Below are 19,761 nucleotides of genomic sequence, written 5' to 3'. Positions count from 1 at the left end.
TGACATATTTCTTTTAAAGTTTTTTTTAACTGAGTATTTACTCAGTTTTCCTCTTTTATGTATTTATTTATTATTTTTATTTATTAAATGAATCACCATATTATTAGTATTGGGAAATTAAAGGAGGTGTTTTTTTGTTATTAGTGTGGTTGCCCTAACAGGGCAACCACACCCCTAACAGGGCAACCAGACTATTGTTATAGATAAACTTTATTCTTTATTTCTAGATAAACTTTTTTTCGGGCCGCTACTCCTCCCACAGTTTATTTTTCCCAATTTATTGGCATATGTTTTGCTAAGAGATTGGTTGCATTGTTTAATTGATATTGATTTATTAGTGCATTAAATTTCCCCATCCACTTTAATGGAAAAGTGAAAAAACTCAAATTCAAAAAAGTATTTTTTTCTCAGAAACCGTAAGAGCTAGAGTTACAAGACTTTGAGGGAAGGTTCATAGTTTATTGCCAAATTATTGAAACAATTATTACACCATTCGGCCTCATGGTGGCGCTATAATAGCCCACTTTACCTTTTGGCCTATAACTCTTGAACCGTAGGTCGTAAAATCAAAATTATTTTTTCCCTAGATTCCTTGGGTCATTACGCAACTCCTCATATATTTGCGTCGCCCATTTGCGTCTTGATAGATTTTTTGATATTGATTTATTAGTGCATTAAATTTCCCCATTCACTTTAATGGGAATTGCAAAAACTCCCATTCAAGTATTTTTTTCTCGGAAACCGTAAGGGCTACAGTTACAAGACTTGGAGGGGAGGTTAATAGTTTATTGCAAAATTATTAAAAAAAGAATCACACCGGTCAACCACATGGTGGCGCTATAACAGCCCACTTTACCTTTTGGCCTATAACCCTTGAACCGTAGGTCGTAAAATCAAAAAAATTTCTTCAAAAATTTCTTTTCCCCTGGATTCCTTGGGTCACGACGCAACTCCCCATATAGGCCACGGGGCCTGTTTTACCAAAAATGCCAAAAATCACGAACGAAACGTCCGGTCAATCCCAAATTTAAATCACATGTCGAGGGTGGTTTACTCAACAAATTCCCAAAAGCATTTCCACTTTGACCCATAGGGGACGCCACAAATTTGCAAAATGTAACCGTTTGACACAAAAACATGATTTTCGGAGGGATCAGTTCTCTCAAAAAGAAAAGCAAGTGATCACAGGAGTGACATGACGATGTCATCGGCCCGCTACATTTGTGGGAGGGGCCTGTTTCTTTAGTGGGACGGGCCTATTTCCTAAAATCAAAACGGCACGCGTTGTCACGAACGCGGGATCCGATCGGCACCGAATTCGAATCGCGCGGCCTCCGACGGTATTCCTCCAGGCGTATTCCTCGAGTCCCGGCGGCCGCGACCCGCGACCGGCGTCGGCGCAACCACACTTTGCAATTGCCCTGAATTGCGACGCGTCTAGTTATATATTTGATATATATATACAAGATATATATATATTTAACAGTCAGCTTGTATTTTTGTTTTTTATTTAACAGTCAACTTTTTATTTGGCATTTGCTTTCAAAAATTACTTTACAAACATTGAGTTTGCTCCAAAATACTTTTACATGTCCTGAAATTAATTCAACAAATAATAAGCATTAAGCGGCAATGTACATGTTTCAGAAATCCAAAATTAACATTGAAAGTCGTTAAAGAAAGAAAACACAAAAACCTGGGCTAAATAAAAGTATGACAAATATGACATTTCCAGAACAGAACAAACACAAAATGGTTTGATGGTTGATTGTCATAAATGTGATGTTCCCACCACGTGATGTCACGTTATGTATGTAATGTTTTTATTCTACAGTCTATTAGCTTTCTATTTGGTCCTACTTGAACACTAGTTGAATATCATCAATGCATGGTCAAATACCCAGTGTTCATTTTACTCAGAGTGTACGAATGGAACCAAATGGACCCGTAAGGTAAGGGTCACTGTGTGGAGAAACGTCAGGCACTTTTCATAATCTCAGACTGACTGACTGATAGAGGATATTTCACATGCTACAGTATCCTTCACAAACCTAAAACTTAAAAAGTAACATATTGTCTCAGCCAGTTTCTCCTGTGAGTCATGTTAGTAGTCAGAGAAGTAGTCCTTTACGCAGACACAAACATTCTATTTCATAATGTCATTTTGGTTGCAGAATGACATCAATATAAGGCAACATGCTAAACATTTCTGAGCAGTAGCCCATCACGGAGAATGCACTGAGGCTGGACAAAATGGGCTAAATCAAATATCACAATATTTTTGACCAGATGTCAATATTAATATTGTGACGATAATATCCTATTGTGACGATAATATCGGTTTTCTTTAAAGAATTTTAAGAACAGTAAAAAAAAAAAAAAGCATAAATACCTTTCTAAAAGATCTAAAAGCTCACAATGTGTCGACACATTGTGAGCATGTAGATCTGCCATTTTTACCATTTTTGACAATTTCTGAAAGTATAAAATAGAGCTTAAGTCGTTAAAACCAGGAAAAGACAATACTTTTGCCATATCATGATATTAATATCATCCCTGACAATATATAGTCTCATATTGATATTATTGCCCAGCCCTATCAGGGATCCAACTAAAAGAAATAAAGAATGAACAAATGACCGAAACAGACATATTTATCACTCCTACAGTAATAAGGTAGCATGTCATGTATTGACCCATGTTAGTCAAGTGTGTGGGGCGTGCCATAGCTGAGTGGTTAGTGAGTCCGCCTAGGGAGCCAGAGGCCCTGGTTGCCGCAGGTTCGATTCCCGGCCAGGCCAGCATATGTGTCGATGAAATGAAATTTGTCCCTGAGCAAGACTCTTAACCCCTAATTGCTCACAGGTTCTCATTGGAAACAAGACCGCAAGGACTTTCATGAACGACCTGTTAAAAGAAATTATCCTTATCCTTATCCTTGTTCGTCATGAGCCAATAGTCTGTCTGCCTTATTATTATTCATCGTCAAAAACAAACTAACAAATACAACACTGTCAGTCACATAAAAGTGTCTTTCAACCAAACTTTTGTTTCACATACATACGTCAAAAGCAACAACAAAACTACTGTTTCACATACGTCAAAAGCAACAATACAAATACATAAAATAATAATAAAAAATAAATCAGTGCACTGGACATTGGATGTTACAATTTTTCATAATTAATGTGACAAAAGGGTTTCCCCAATTCTTAAAACTGAATTCATAAGGTATACCTGTACATGAAACTAGAGTGGTGGCGATGCTCGAACTGATTATATACTACAGTTCAGTATGTTGTACTGTAGTATGTGGACGACAGAAGAAAGAAAATGATTAAGAAGATATAAAGTATGACTTCAAGAAACGTTAAGTCCTTCTACATTAGAAAAATGGCAATCCTGAACACGTAATTCACGATTCTTCTCTCTACAGAAATGACCATTCCACAAAATATCTATATTCTCCATAATAATAACAGAAGCTAGGGTCAGGTACTGAATGGGCCTTGTGTGTCAACAGTTAAAGAAAACCCGCTGTACCAGCAAAAAAACTGATTTTTCAAACAAAACATCAGAAGCAGGCGATTGGGCTGCAGGAGGCAGCATACCCCTACAGGGGGCAGCAGACCCCTGGGTTTACAGTGTACAGACTTAAGCCTCATCTAAACTTATGGTGTCGCTCGCTGAAAATCAGTGATCTTTGGTTTTATTGACAAAGTGTAAATTAGGCTTTAGACAAAGCAGAAATCACAACTAACAAAATAACAAGGGATGGGGAACAATAGCTAAGCACCTTGCTCTGTAAAGAGCACTGGAGCAAAAACACTCTACTCTTGTGTCTCTTTTTTTTCGCTTTCTTTCTTTTTTTTAGAAGGTTATTTTAAATAAAGACGTATATGTATATATACACAGAATATAATATATGTACACTTAATAAAGAGCAATCTAAGGCTGCTCTTCAGTGATCACTGTGCCAGAGGTGGCAGTTGATTGGCTATAAAAACAGTCCCTGGTCAGAGTTAAGCTTAATATACTACATACGCCATCCCACGATGGTGTCATTACCCAACAAGAACAGATCTACAAGCTACAAACACGTCACACTGCGACGCATCGTTAGCTTGTACATTTGTTCTTGTCGCACTACGGAGTATAAATTATGCTCAAGTGACATTATGGTTCTATGGATAATCAGCAGTTTACGAGGCTCGTGTCTTGTCCTTGGAGCCGAGAACAGAGGTCAGTGTACGATGGCAGAGTTATGTCATGAAGCGCTCAAATCGTTTCTCACACAATGTCCCATGGAGCTCGAGTTGCATAGCAACGAAAATATGTTCCAGGATATACAATAAGTAAGCCAAAGCTGAAATGGGGAAAGTTTCTGTTGTTTTGGATTGACTACTGAGAGCTATTAAATAATAGAAAACCAAGGCTGTCCATGACATAATTCCACATACAAAAAATAAAATAAAAAGGTCTCTAGAAGTGGGCTTGAAAGCATCGTCAGGCCTGAGCCTGAAAATAGACAGAGAACAGACAGGGCAGGAAGTTATGGGACAGGAACAGGAAGTGTCTGTCTGTCTGTCTGTCTGTCTGTCTGTCTGTCTGTCCCTCCTTCAACTCGCACAGCCTCCGCATGTCCTCACTTCTGCACGTCCAGATATGCATCACTCTTTACTCCAGAGGGAAAACACAAACATAAAAACACAGGACAGAGAGAGGAAGGGAGAGAGGAGATATAATGGGAGAAGAGGGGGAGTGGGAAAGAGAGGGAGAAAGAGGGGGGGGGGGTTAATGAAAGCGATACTGGATCAGTCCAGATCAAAACCTGGATCAGTGTACAAGCACACAGATGGTTTCCACATTGATATTATCATGCTATTTGTCTCACAAAGTGTGTTTTTTGAGTCCTGTGTTTCATGGTCTCACACCTTGAACAAAACTAATTCCTGCAGGTCCTCCATACTGGCAATATACTGACCATGATACTGACCAACCGAGCGCCATTTAAATAACACGTCCTTAAATATTCTCAAAACGCCCCGATTTTACGACATGAAGATTGAAGAACCAGAATACGACCAAAGAAGACATCATGAAAAGCCAATAAGAAAGAGTTTCCCTCGCTCGTCGCACACGCACCTCTCTCTCTCTCTCTCTCTCTCTCTCTCTCTCTCTCTCTCTCTCTCTCTCTCTCTCTCTCTCTCTCTCTCTCTCTCTCTCTCTCTCTCTCTCTCTCTCTCTCTCTCTCTCTCTCTCTCTCTCTCACTCACACACACACACACACACACACACACACAAACACACACACACGCCCGTAGCATATTGTCACGTAGGCTTGTAGCCTACATGAATGACATATTATGATACCAATCACATCGGCATGAATGGAATACTTTTGTATATTAATGTATTTAACCCATACCGAGCAGTGCGCGTTCGAGTTTACTAAAATAAAGCCGTCATGTAGAATATTCCCATTTCCCGGTGAGACTCGGACCGTCGGACGGGCGAGTCCCGTCCCGCTCCGCATTAATGAGAGATAGCCTGGAGAGAACATTAATGAATGAAGGCTGGTGTGTTGGACCATGGGTTAAATGTCTGATCTCCCGGTGGCCATGAAAATATAACAGCAGCACCGCCTGTTAGACCGGTGCTCGCGCAGAAGAGTGCTCTCGCAGAAAGCGCCCGTATATTTTGAAAATAGCAGATCTACAAGATCACAACGCATTGCTGGCTTGTGAGCTTGTAGATCTGCTATTTTCAATACAGACAGATCTACAATCTTATCTGAATGACTGTTAAAGCAGTTTGTTTAAATTACTTTATAAAATGTTATATTTTCACAGGGATTATTTATTAGTGTAGATATACATTTTGGAGTGGATATGTGTGTCCAGATGCCTGTCACACCGTCAGACAATGCTGCTCCGCAGGTCTAGAATGGAATAAATGGGCGCATCCAACGTCAACAACTGGTCTCGACCAGACGTGAGATCTCAGCGTAAAGTAGGATGAAGCCCACGTCAGGATATATTGATAAATGCCGAAAGGTGCGGTGATCTCGCCGTACGCTCATTATTCGGGCTGCACCGCGTTGATAAATGAGGGCCACTGTATCTACCTGAAGTGGTTACAGTGTATATGAGTTAATAGGTGAGTTAGTAAAGTGTACATATCTACCTGGTCACTGGGGAGTTTCTTATCACCGTTGACTCCTAGGAGCACTGCCTCCTCTGTGTTATCAGTCTTCATCTCCACTACGATGTTGTCCTTGTTGTTCTTCTCCTTGGTCCTACAAAGACAGGAAGAGGTGAGGCCACAGACTAGTGAGTGACATCAAGCTGTACAGCACACACAATATGAGTAAACTGTCCAAACATGATGACAAATCATCCTCTGTGGCTTACTGTATCATCATCAGCGCTACCAATATGCACTCAACGGTCTAATCATACCTTTACACTACCATACAGTACAGGGATGACTGTTCCCTTAATCAATTTCTAACTGGCATACGGGGGGGGGGGGGGGCGGGGATTAACCTTTCTTTTTTGGCTATTTATGCCTTTATTGATAGGATAGTAGTCCGACAGAAAATGGGGAGAGAGATGGGGAGTGACATGCAGCAAAGGCCATCGGGATCGGGGTGGCAGTGGTTCAGGGGTAGAGTGGCCGGATAGAGTGAACTGGAAACCGCAAGGTTCCCAGTTTGATCCCGGGCTGGGGCGCTCCCCCAGAGTTAGTGTCGAAGTGTCCTTGAGCAAGATGCTGAACCCCTAATTGCTCCCGATGAGCAGGTTGGTGCCTTGCATGGTTTCCTCCACCATCGGTGTATGAATGTGTGTGTTAGTGGGTGAATGGCACAATCAATGTAAAGCGCTTTGGACAAAAGCGCTATATAAATGCACCATTTACCATTTAAACAGTGCTTAAAGCTGCACTACGTAACTTTCCTCTTCTACCCCAGATTTGAACCCGGTTTCGACATTTTTATCATTGAGCTAATAGAGCCGGCCTGCTTGCTCAGGGGATACATTGAATCTTGGCCATCAGGTCAAAATTTGTGTCAGATGATGATCCTGTGTCTAGCTAAGACATGACCTTTCACACGATCTAAATGTCTCAATAGAAGAGCAGGGAGACAAAAACAACCACCCCAATTGTATTAGTTATATTGTATTAACATACTCTACAATACAGATTGGACTAAATTAAAATGTATTCAACCAAAAAAAAGTTCCGTAGTGAGGTTTTAAGTGGTTTATAAAAGTGTTAACATGAACCTCTGTACACTTACAGGTCCTGTTTGCCAGAGCGGCCACATATCTTGCCCTTCTTGTAGAGGAAGTAGAGGACGCTGCCCAGGATCGCCAGGAGCAGGATACAAATGATGATGACTGCGATGATCACACCACTGCCCTCTGGTGGGAGAGGAGTACAAGTACAACCACAGGTTAATGACTTGACTCCCAACAGGACTGAACTGGCAGGACTTAGGAGGCAAGGGAGGACTGTGTGCAGAGTGTAGAAGACAGGATGGCATCAGGCAGCAGGAGAGACGAGATCTTTTTGTTGGCACTGACTACGTTGTGACTGCGGTGCTTCGGTGACGTTTGCAGCAGCTAGCACAGCGACAGACAGACAGTCCACCGAAGTTTGCGGCAGATGCCAGATACTCTGTATTAATTCACTCAGTCACTAATTCATTAATCGATTCATTCTTCTTTCTTTTTTTTTACTAAAACGTTACATTTACTCTAGGAAAGACACACAAAACAAAAATGACATATGTGTGGTGAGTAGACTATATGTATGTGCTTTATGGCTACTGTATGTCCATTTGAATATTAGGTGACAATTAGTTTCAGAGTTGTTGTTATTTTTCTCATCAACAATACACCATGCTATATATGTTCCAACTGTTCTCTTGAAATCATTTCAAATTAATAGGGCTTACAGCAGATGAGCAAATAGCCTACTGAACATTTTATATAAAAATGTTCTTTGTGTGCTTCATAATTCCCAAGGAAACAAACTGAAGGTGGACATTTTTTATACAAAAATACATTTAAAAAAACGTTGACAATGTCCCCAAGGGACTAGGCCTTGCCACAAGTCGCTGGCTTCTCCCTCAGCCTTCAGCTGACTGGAGTTGCCACAAACGGTGTCGGTACCAGCGAGCCAGCGAGCGTCGCGATGTGGTCAGTGTTGCAACAAAATTTCGTCTTAGACAGGCTGTGTGCAGTGTTGTGCAGTGCATTGATGTGCGCGGTGTAAACACATAATTCAGAACATCATTCAACTGTCCTAGCACCGTGAAGAAAGGACATTATGCAGTGAAAAGCGTGATTTATAATCCACCGCGCGATGGTGTAACTTGTAGATCAGTTATTTTTGACAAGCGACACTGTCGTGCGATGGAGTATACTGTACACATGTACAACTGAGCTTAATTCAGGAAAGTTGTCTCCTCCAGGAGCCCCCTAGTGGAGGATGTTTGCGCACATAATAGCATGACATGCACAGCTGATGATGATGATGATGAAGAGCAGGAAGGGTGGGTGGGGCAGAAGGGAGGATGCTGTGGAGAGAAAGAAGGCGTGGCCGTGCTTTTGTCTTCGACAGGAAACGGAGAGAGAGATTTTCAACTGATCACAAACCTTTCTTGACTTTTTTCGGCGAAACTGTCGGCGTTTTGACTGAAACTGTTGCCGATTTGACTGAAACTGTTGGCGATTTGACTGAGAAAAACCACAGAATTACACTGTCAGTGAGCCAGCAGGCATATTTAATGACTCAAGTATATTGAGGCATAACTCATACGGCCAAAACACATGAACAAACAAACAAATTGGTCTTCAACCACTGAAACTCTCTACTTAACTGACCTCCCAGGGCTCCGCTCCCTTTTTCCCCCTCTATACAAAATCCCTTTGCCAAAAAACAGCCGATCTGCAAGTTCACAACGAGTCACGTTGCAGATCTGCTATTATCACCGAACGTTCACCCCAGAATAGGGACACTAGGGTTCAGGTGTTTTTTTAAGAGGAGCTTAATCTAACCATAGTATTTTATTAGGAGATAATCTAATCAGTGATTAGAGTGTAATGGTTCAAGCTTCTGGCTCTGGCCAGTAACACAACGGTCATTTCCAGGAGCAGGCCACCCCACTGGGCCTGGTTAATCTCATTGGACAGAAACAAAACCTAAAACACAGCTTAACTCTGGGGTGGGTTAGGGGTGAGGGGGTCTGGGCGTGTGTGTGTGTGTGTGTGTGTGTGTGTGTGTGTGTGTGTGTGTGTGTGTGTGTGTGTGTGTGTGTGTGTGTGTGTGTGTGTGTGTGTGTGTGTGTGTGTGTGTGTGTGCGCGCGCGCGTGTGTGTGCGTCCATGCGCTTGCATGCGATTGCGTGCGCGCGCGTGCGTGTGCGTGTGTGTGTGTGGGAGTGTGTGTGTGTGTGTGTGTGTGTGTGTGTGTGTGTGTGTGTGTGTGTGTGAGAGAGAGAGACACACAGACAGACAGACAGAGGGCGAGAGAGAGAGAGAGAGAGAGAGAGAGAGAGAGAGAGAGCACTGGTCGTAATGGGAGTCAGGAGACTGGCTGTGAGTGCATTTTAAACGTCAGCTGCCTTCTACAGTTTCACTTATACGTGTGTGTGTGTGTGTGTGTGTGTGTGTGTGTGTGTGTGTGTGTGTGTGTGTGTGTGTGTGTGTGTGTGTGTGTGTGTGTGTGTGCGTGTGTGTGTGTGTGTATACTCTCATTCCATTGCATTATCAGTAAATCATAACACTCTCCTCTGACCTTGCAGGAAGGAACACAAACAAAATGAGAGGCAACATGTTTATTGTTGCCTTTCATCAATTCTACTCATTTTGTTCTATTTAATTAATTGTCTCCTCCAGGCCGGAGACTGTTTTCGCTCCCGTCTGTCAGGAAAAAATATTTGCTGATAATGCAATGGAATGACAGTACACACATACGACACACACATGAGCACGCCAAATCTCTTTTTGGCAAAGAGATTTGGTGTAGAGGGAAAAAAGGAGCGGACCTATAACAGCCCTGGAGGATCCCTGGCAATGGGTTTAAATTAATGAAGTAACATTTCACCAAGCTTCATATAACTGGTCCTTACGGATGCTCATTATAACATAGTACCATTTATCTGTCTCAGAGGAGGGACAGTTCAGAAACCTGCCTACCAGTGACATCATCAATGGGGATTTCAAACTAATGGAAACTACAGCCTTTCTCCCTTAGCATGTTGAAATATAAGCCATTATTATGGTGTAGCTGAGTGGCTAGCATCCCTCATGGCTAAATATTGTGTGCTTCTTTCTTCCCTCTACACCAAATCTCTTCGCCTAAAATAGCGCTGATCTACACGCTTACAACAGAAATAATAATAATTGCTGTGATATAAGCTTACTTTTGAGTCGTGTTGTGACACAATATAAGCACATAGATCGGCTGTTTTTGTCGAATGTTCAACCACAATAATAGGAACGCTAGGGTTCATGTGGTTAATAAAATGGTTGCAATTAGTGTCAAATCATTGATTTCTTTATTAAGTAGCATAAGGACTATAATGAACAGCAAAGCGGTCACAATAATCCCCTTCAGGGTGATTCACGTCACTGCAGCACCCACTCAAAGTGCAGATTAACAGCGGGCTAACCTGTGATTAGCCTGTAAAACATTTCCCACTGTTTACAGACCTCATCAACATAACACCTAACAACTATAAAAGCCATTATCACTGGAAACCAAACTGCACATGCGTTGGTTTCAATCAGTCTAAAGCTCAGCCACAGCGTAATGACCTTTTAATGATGTCACAATCATAATTGCTAAAGCCTTTGGGTTATTTTCTCAGCCATTCTTTCTGCTTGACTCATAGAAAAACACAGCAACTAGAGTGGATACAGTGAAGCCTTTAAATCACCTAATAAGGCTATTATGGTTAAGCTTAATCAACAGTATTATCCATTTCCCTCTAGTCAGAAGTAAGGCTACTGTCCACTATGTTTCTTTTTTCACCTTTCATTTGTTTCAGGAGGCATAAATAAATGAAAGTGTTTCAACATAATCAGTTCATTAATAATGTAAGCTATAATTTAATATAATAATTTGGTTGATCTTCATGCATATGCCATGGACCAGCCTGTCCAATTCTCAAAATGTCAAAAAATGAAATGGTGTGTTTGTATTATGTGAGTCCATGGCCACAGGGCCAGACCTATAAACACATTTAGCATCCAATGGCATTGAGAGGATAAACAACTCGACCCACATCTAAATGTGAGCTTTAAATGAAAAACATCTACAGGTCTTAAAATAGATACTATTCATGTTGTAATATGACAACCGAGGGCCTCAAAGGGTCAAAAGTGCTGCGGACAACATTCAGCCATTAGACGTCGCACTCCACTCCACATCACAACCCCTGAGTCACGTTTACAAGGCAGCATTCATGCAGTTTGCGCCATTCTCTAAATGGTAAAAAAGCACCATGCATGGACTGGACAGGCTCCCAGTCGCACTTCAGATAATGCTGATCCCTTGCAAGCCTGTGCGTAGCCTTAGATTCTCAGGGTCCTCCTAGTTGCCCCTAGAACTCGCCTCATTACCTGGGACAATCAGGCTTTTGTGGCCAGGTGTAACAGCCCAAAATATACCCATGAGTAAAATATACCCGGGGTTAAAGCAGCTAGCCCGTTTTATACCCCTGGGTATATTCTGGGCTAGTCCACTTTATACGCCCTACCTGGGTAGTTTTACATTTTCAGTATTTTCAGAGTAGTATAATATTTTCAGCAAAAGCTTTCCCCACAATAACAGAAAACAGAAAATGCACTAGCATAGAGCCCTGAGGGACTCCACTCAACCATATGGGGTTTAAGTGGTTACGTTTAATTTCCCCCGATAGCTCAAATTTTTCGTATTGTCTTGTATTCTGTTTTTGCCTTGCTGTTTGCAGCTTGTTTAACATTGTTCTATAACACACTTTGTAACTTAGTGTGATAAAAAGTGCAATACAAATGAATTCAATGTCATAGAATTCATGAAAATGTATTTTACGGTGCTGTATTTATAAGCGAGGGCATGCGGGCCGCCGGCAGCGCAGGGCGATATGGACAGACACTTACCTGTAGCGGTGGAGGTGCTGGTGGTTGTAGTAGTAGTGGTGGAGTCTGGTTTGGTGGTATGTTTAACTATAAACAGGTAGAGGTAAACACAAAAAAAAGGACACGGGGCACTTCTTGTTAGCAACACCAGGGTTACTTGGAGGGGAAACAACATTCTCTCAACATTCATTCTCATACCTTTAGAGCAGTGATTCCCAAACATACATGGGGTCTGGCCCCCCTTGGGATTTTTCTTTTTTTTTTGGGAAGCACTGCTTTTAGAGAAGTATTTTAGTGCAGGGCGGATTTCTATAGATAAAGATGAGAGGGAAAGGAAGGGAGATGAACACACACACACACACACACACACACACACACACACACACACACACACACACACACACACACACACACACAGGAAGAGCATACAGGAACTCACTGGCTTTGATGCTGAAGGACACGGCTTCAGAGCCGTGGTCGTTGGAGGCGTTGCAGAACGCTGTGATGTCAGACGTGACCTTGACACTGACCACACTGTGGATGGCGTCCTCTGTCGTTTTATGGGACACCGACTTGAGGACCTGACACATCCACGCACACGCAACACGCAACACACACACACACAGACACACACACACACACACACATACACACACACACACACACACACACACACACACACACACACACACACACACACACACACACACACACACACACACACACACACACACACACACACACACACACACACCACAGACACATTATACAAAGAATGTTAACCGCTTTCAACCTGGCGTCCCCATTTTGTCATAGTCTAAATTGGACAAAAACTGTGCAAAAGATTTTTTAAATAGCAAAAATACCCAATTTACGAGCTCACAACGTGTCACATTGCAACGTGTTGTAGCTTGTAGATCTGCTATTTATGTTATCCGTCTTGTGATTCGTTTTTGCTCATTTCCATGACACAGTGCTAGAGACATGAAACTTTCAGGAATAGGAGATACGATGCGCAAACTCATGAGATGCCAGAAATGTTCCCACTCAGCCAGATGGTGGCGCTATAATCAAAGGTTAAAAATCTTTAAATATTTTTTTTAAAGGTCATATCTCCTGGATTAATAGAAAACTCTGTACGCATATTCAGGCATAGAGCTTTGCCACTTGGAACACCAAACTTAAAACCTCCAATTGCCACAGCTATAAGCTATTCTGAAATCCAGCGAACAAGAACGGAAATTATAGATTTTTCTTTAGCTATTGTTAAAGGTATTGCTAGAAGAGAACCTAGAGCAATGGTTGTCAAAGTGAGGTCCAGGGACCCTCAGGGGTCCTTGACCGGGTTCCAAATGGACACCGAGGGTTATGGGGGTCCTTGAAAGTAAAAGGTTTGAGAACCACTGTACCTGTGCATCAGAGGAGCTCCAGGAGATGCTGGGGACAGGGTAACCCCTGGCATGGCAGCTCAGGTTCACTGTCTTCTCTAAACTCTCCTCTATGGGCGTGTTCTGTGGCTCCCTGATCTCTGGAGGACCTGGTGGGAGGAGGCAGGAGAGAGGAGACAGGAGGAGAGTGGAGGCAGGAGAGGAGGGAGGAGAAAGGAGACAGGAGGAGAGAGGAGTTAGCAAAGGTGAGAGAGTTGTCAGGGAGGGGGGCTGTTGTAACTACTTAAGCCCTAATACTTTCAAAAATAGTGAAAATAGGCGATCTGCAAGCTAAGAATGCATTGCGTCGTGTCGTGTTGTGAGCTTTTAGATCTGCTGTTTTGACTCTTCGTCATATGACAAAGTATATGGGGCTTAAGTGGATAAGCGGCTGTCCTTCAATCTCTCAAGGCAATTTGTAGACAAGATGTCATAGAGATAAGAAAAAACTAACAAACAAACAAACAGATATTATCCATGTAAACTCACCCTGGACAAACACACGGAGGGTCCCACCGGACTCCAGCCCCTCGATGCTCGGGACGGTGACCACACACACATACGTCCCTGCTGTGTCAAACATGGCGTTCTTCAGTGTCAGAGTGTGGCCTTTGTGAACCAGCTGTCCATTCTACACACACACACACACACGCACACACACACACACACAATTTACAATTTAGGTATTTAGCTTCCAGAGCGACGTGCAAAATAAAAGAGTAAGCTTGACCTCTAGTCAATAAACAACAAGGTAAACAGTCACATAAGTAGAGATGCAGAGAGAAACAATGTAGTGCCAAGAAACAATGAACCCAGCATCTGTCTAAATAACCAAAATCACATTCTTAACATTTGTGGTTGAGAAAAATAAATGGCCTTTCAGAGTGGAAGCAACTGACACGCGCATAGTAATTCATTTTCAGTGAGAGGTGAGCGGGCAGGTAGGGAGGCACGACCAATCTGACAGGCGGAGCGACAAGCGGGCGTACTCCCGTGAAACTGTCGTGTTCGTGCTCGTTTCACGGACACGCCCGCACCACAACTGACAAGAGCTGGATTGCGGGCAACTTGTTTCTACGCGACACACAGTGACAATGATTTGGTTCAGGTGTAAATCGCCTGCCGTTAATTACTCGTGGACCGATTGTCTGTCTGTGTATTCACATGAGAAGCGCTGTGTGATCCCGCCCAGGAGTGCCATAAAAATAAGGATCCCGCTGATAAATAAAGGTTGAAATGAAATGATCCAGTCGAGAATGCAGGCGTTGTGTCTCCCCGTCTGTAAAGCCCTTTGTGCTTGGAACCCACCAAAAAAGCGTTGGCACTTATACTCTTATAGTGTGTGCAGGTTTTCATATCGCCAAATGCATTTAAATGAGAATGCGTGCAGATAAACTTTGTTGCGTCCGTTGCGCGGCCAGTGAGAACGGCTGCATTAATTTAAAATGGAGCGGAAGAAAATCATCGTCCGTGCACTTATGCTTGCGTGTTTGGTGGGTTTCAAGCGTTAGAAATAAAACAAGAAAACAAGTGAATGTAAAGTTGGAGATGTCACACACCACCTGTGTGTGTGTGTGTGTGTGTGTGTGTGTGTGTGGGTGTGGGTGTGGGTGTGGGTGTGGGTGTGTGTGTGTGTGTGTGTGTGTGTGTGTGTGTGTGTGTGTGTGTGCGCGCGCGTGCTGGCGCGTCTGTGTCTGTGTGTGTGTGTGTGTGTGTGTGTGTGTGTGTGTGTGTGTGTGTGTGTGTGTGTGTGTGTGTGTGTGTGTGTGTGTGTGTGTGTGTGTGTGTGTGTGTGGTCGCTAACCTTAAACCAGGCAGTCTTAGTATGCAGAGAGGAGAGGGCGTTACAGGTTGCCGACATCCCCTCACCCAGGGACAACGTACGGGTTTCAGGATCCACCACTGCAGGATCCAAATCTATACATTATTCAGAGAGATACAGAGAGAGAGAGAGACAGACAGAGAGAGAGAGAGACAGAGAGAGAGAGAGACAGAGAGAGAGAGAGAGAGAGAGAGAGAGAGAGAGAGAGAGAGAGAGAGAGAGAGAAAGCAACAATACAGTAAGTGAATGTAAGATGTGCTATTGGTATGATAACTTCATTCAAGCTACAATCCGTAACTTTGATGTTTTCTCCCAACAGAGAGAAGTCATCGCAGCGATGTCTGAACTACGGTAAAGATTGTGGCGATTCTAGTGTCTGCTACAAATAACTTTATTGACATTGTCAACCACTAGGTGTCCTACAGTACCTGACACCAGGGTGTAAATATCCCAATGGAAGAGTAGGGAGACCACGTCCAACCATTGCCTGCAGATGTGGTTATTATGTGCTTATAACTTATATTGTAATAACATACAATATTCCCAAACAGTGGGTCGAGAACCATGTGTGGGTCGCAGACCCATTTTTCCTGTTTCCTACAATTCTCTTCCTAAAAATATCTAAAATTTTCAGAAATTATAAAAGAAATGTGAACATTTTTTTAAGTGCATTTCATAAATTATGAAGAAATCAAAGAAATTTCATAAAATTAAATACAACTTGTTAAGAAGTAGTGGAAATAGCTGATCTACAAGCTGTTGTGAGCTTGCAGATCGGCTTTTTTCACTAGTTTGGGTCCCGGGAGACATCAAATTTCTCTTTTGGGTTTCGAGCTAAAAGGTTTGGGAACCCCTGCTCTACCATTCCGATTGGTTAAAACAGCGCTGTGTTCATTTCAAATGAATTTGTAGCAGTGTGCAGCTTTAATTGACAGTATGATCATATGAGGTGGTACTACAAAAAAAATGCATAAGCGGTCCTTACAGTTGACCATCAAAGTGGTGTTTCCTATGGTCTGGATGTCGGTGTCAAAATCCCACGACTCACACTTGTACACGCCGCTGTCTGCTCGGGACGCACCCTTCAACACCAGGACACCGTTGGAGTCTGCAGTCTTCTCCTCCTGCACAATGACCACGTGAGCAACAAACAAACAAGTATGAGTTAAGGCAGTGGTTCTCAACCTTTTCAGGCCGCAACCCCCTAAAATAATCTGAACTGTGGGGACCAGCCGGACCACCCACCCTGATAAGCACTTGGAATTGTGCATTCAATTTAGTTTGACTCGGTTCAGCCGACAAATAATATTTATCTGTGGAACCGAGTCAAACAAAATCTGCTATGTGCTATTTTCACAATATTTGTGAAAATAGCAGATCTACAAGCTCACAACGCCTCGCAATGTGAGCTTGTAGATCGGCTATTTTCAAAATGTTTGTCTCTTTCTTATATTATTTGACAATTTGGCCAATATGTCACCAGTTTTTATAGTGTAGTTTGTTGATTACTTTTGATGCAGTAATGGTCTTTTTCATTTTTTCCCCCCTCGTTTTTTGAGGTATCAAAAAGGTCTTAAGACATTGGGTGGCAAAACCGGGAATTCCCGGTTTTGCAAAAAGTGACGGTGAGTGCCAAAACCGGGATTCTCTGTGAAGTCAATCTTTTTGTATTTTTCGTTTTTTTTCCACAAGGGGGGGGGGGCTAGCGCAGCTCTGGAATCACCCACGGTGACTCTGAGAAGGAAGGGACAGATGGATCACCGTGCAAAAAAAACTGCTCCGCTCCCATTCTATCTCCTTGCAAAAAAGACTCCATATTTCCTTAACTTATTACAGTGGGGAAAACCACTCATTTTCGATCCGAGCTCAATCTGCCGTGGTGACTCGCGTGAGAGATGTTATTGTTCCAGGCTTTAGCCAGGACCATCCACCATCGTGCACGCATATATTGTTTACAATCGGGTGCTCGCCGTGGAGTCTGCAGCTGTAAACAGCGTAGCGCTACAAACGGTGAGATCTCTGGCACTCAACGTCACTTTTTTAAATAAAACTCTGGCACCGAATGTGTTAAAAGTCCTTAAATTGTCATCTGGGGACCCCTCAAAAAATCATGTGGGGACCCCGATGGGGGTCCTGACCCACAGGTTGAGAACCACTGGGTTAAAGCAGGCCTCAATTAGGCTTTGAACATATTGTCACTGTCGGATGGAAGTCTCACACGTCCAAAAGTGTTACTTTTCACGAAATGGAAAAAAATCACCTGTGTTATAATGGAGCTGTAGTTATTATTTACTTTTAATTGGTTAAATGAAAAGTTGAGTGTTTTTTTCTCCCCATTACAAGCAAGAATTGTGTGGAGAGAGAAGGTGACTGGAAATGGTTAAACAACACTTGGTCGTTTTGGAGCTCTGTAGCTGCGAGTGTGAAATTGAAGCCAGCTGAATCTTATTTTGTAGTTTTGTAGCGGCCGTCAAAAGCTACAAGTGTCGCACGTCAGTTTGAATCTTATCTTTTCAATTGAAAATGAATTGTCGCGTGTAGCTTGAACACAGCATAAAAACTGAGTGCCATGAACTGGGGGAAGGGGACACACTGAACAATACAATCAATAATAAATACAATCATACAATTTCCAATATACAAGACAATGAAAAGAGCAAAAACCAGCATGGGTACTGTAAATGAAACCTGCTACAACTCAACTACTCAACTGCTCAACTACTCAACTGCCGTACAACAAAGCATAAATCAGGCTTAGGCCTGATTTATACTCCGCCGTGCGAAAGAGCTGAATGTCTTACGTCTCCATGATAGAAGGACAGGGACGGTTGAGGGTTCCCGTCACCACGGCACTGAAGCTCGACCGTGTCACCTTCCTTGATGTCCCCTTTAGGTGACTCCACCCACACAGTGATGGATGTAGTGGGAACTGTATATACATGTGTATAAAATGAAATAACATAACATTACTGTTTAACAGTGTTCAGTGATATGCATACAAGACACATTAGAATGCATGTATAAATGTGCAGTATAGCTGCCACAAGGAGTCAAATTGATAGATTATTTTACAGTATGTTATGTTGTAATAATAAAGACTCAAAGTACAAGCTAATGTTTATGTTACTGTATGTTGTAATTTAAAGACTGACAGTACACAGACACACTGACGTTATGTTGTAAAGTAAATACTCAGTTATACAATTGTAAAAAAAAAAAAAAAGAAAATACAAAAAAAAACATTTTAATAAAATAATTGATTTACATTTTTTTCTAAAGTTAAAAATAAAAAAAAATTGTCCCTAAAACAACATATTTTGAAATGGGGTCCGCGACCAAATACATAAAAAAAAAGTTTTATGAATCCTAACAGTATATGTTGCTATATCAGTGGTGCTCCAACTTTTCCATGTCAAGGACCCCCAAAATGATATGTATTTGGGCGCGGACCCCCCCCCCCCCCCCCCCGATCACAGATCGGAGTTAAAAATGTTCGCTTTAACCCATTAAGACCTGGAACGCATCTGTGTCACTTTAGATGTCTTTGGCTATTCAAAAATAGCAGATATACAAGCTCATAGCGCGGCACCGAGTGCCGCGCTATGAGCTTGTAGATCTGCTATTTAAAAAAATAAAATAAATTACATTATTTTCGAAAAAAATATATATTTTGAATCGGCCTCAGGTCTTAAAGGGTTAAAACAAAAAAAAGAAGTAAAGCCAAAACAATCTTAAAATGACACAGATTAATGTAAAGACTCACAGTGGACAGTGACGTTGATGCGGGTGGTCTCGGTCATTCTGGTTCCTCCAGGCACCAGGTAGGAGACCTCACAGTAGAACAGTGAGTCTTTGTCCTCCTTGGTCACCATCATGCTCAGGTCACTCTTCACTGAGTACAGACCACTCGTCTCCATGGTGACTAAGGACAGCATGTTCACCTCTGCGAGACACACACACACACACACACACACACGCGCGCACACACGCGCAGAGTAAACATGAACTCTAGTCAATAAACAACAGCAAAAATAGTCACATAAGTAGAGATGCAGAGAGAACAATGTAGTGCCTCAAAGAAACTAGGATACCATTTTTCTTTCCATTCTTCTAACAATTTTTGTCTGTTTGTTGTTACCATAGTGTTAGTTACCACTATGTTTAACTATGACAGACAAAACATGTAAGCAAAGTCTCTCTTTTTATGTGGCCATGGAATAAGCGTGATAATGCATGAGGAGGACATCTCCTTATGCATTATCACTTACTTATCCTATAAGCCAGTGGTTCTCAACCAGTGGTCCGGGGACCACCAGTGGTCCTTGAGGGGGTTCCAGGTGGTCCCCAGCTAAATGATGGTGAGTTGGTAACCAAATGGA

General features: G+C 42.3%; 1 protein-coding gene across 4 annotated transcripts in view; it reads right to left on the bottom strand.

The window, feature by feature from the left end:
* Positions 1-1,509: 1,509 nt before the first annotated feature.
* Positions 1,510-19,761, bottom strand: part of LOC311051024 (cell surface glycoprotein MUC18-like) — a 68,988-nt gene continuing 50,736 nt past the window's right edge. The window contains exons 6-17 of one of the 4 annotated variants that reach the window (XM_084065374.1): positions 19,146-19,325; positions 18,184-18,311; positions 16,368-16,506; positions 15,365-15,477; positions 14,050-14,191; positions 13,543-13,670; positions 12,573-12,714; positions 12,155-12,220; positions 8,667-8,747; positions 7,304-7,427; positions 6,187-6,298; positions 1,510-4,680 (exon numbers count right to left, since the gene is read on the bottom strand). In XM_084065374.1, coding sequence (XP_083921500.1) covers positions 4,678-4,680; positions 6,187-6,298; positions 7,304-7,427; positions 8,667-8,747; positions 12,155-12,220; positions 12,573-12,714; positions 13,543-13,670; positions 14,050-14,191; positions 15,365-15,477; positions 16,368-16,506; positions 18,184-18,311; positions 19,146-19,325 — 1,358 coding nt within the window. In that variant the 3' untranslated portion in view covers positions 1,510-4,677. The remainder of the gene's footprint in view (positions 4,681-6,186; positions 6,299-7,303; positions 7,428-8,666; positions 8,748-12,154; positions 12,221-12,572; positions 12,715-13,542; positions 13,671-14,049; positions 14,192-15,364; positions 15,478-16,367; positions 16,507-18,183; positions 18,312-19,145; positions 19,326-19,761) is intronic. The other 3 variants (XM_084065373.1, XM_084065375.1, XM_084065376.1) reach the window with 3 other exon arrangements.

This window comes from Gymnoscopelus microlampas (assembly GCF_963454915.1).
Source record: "Gymnoscopelus microlampas genome assembly, chromosome: 8".
Taxonomy (NCBI): domain Eukaryota; kingdom Metazoa; phylum Chordata; class Actinopteri; order Myctophiformes; family Myctophidae; genus Gymnoscopelus; species Gymnoscopelus microlampas.
This window is presented reverse-complemented; position numbering and strand designations above follow the sequence as displayed.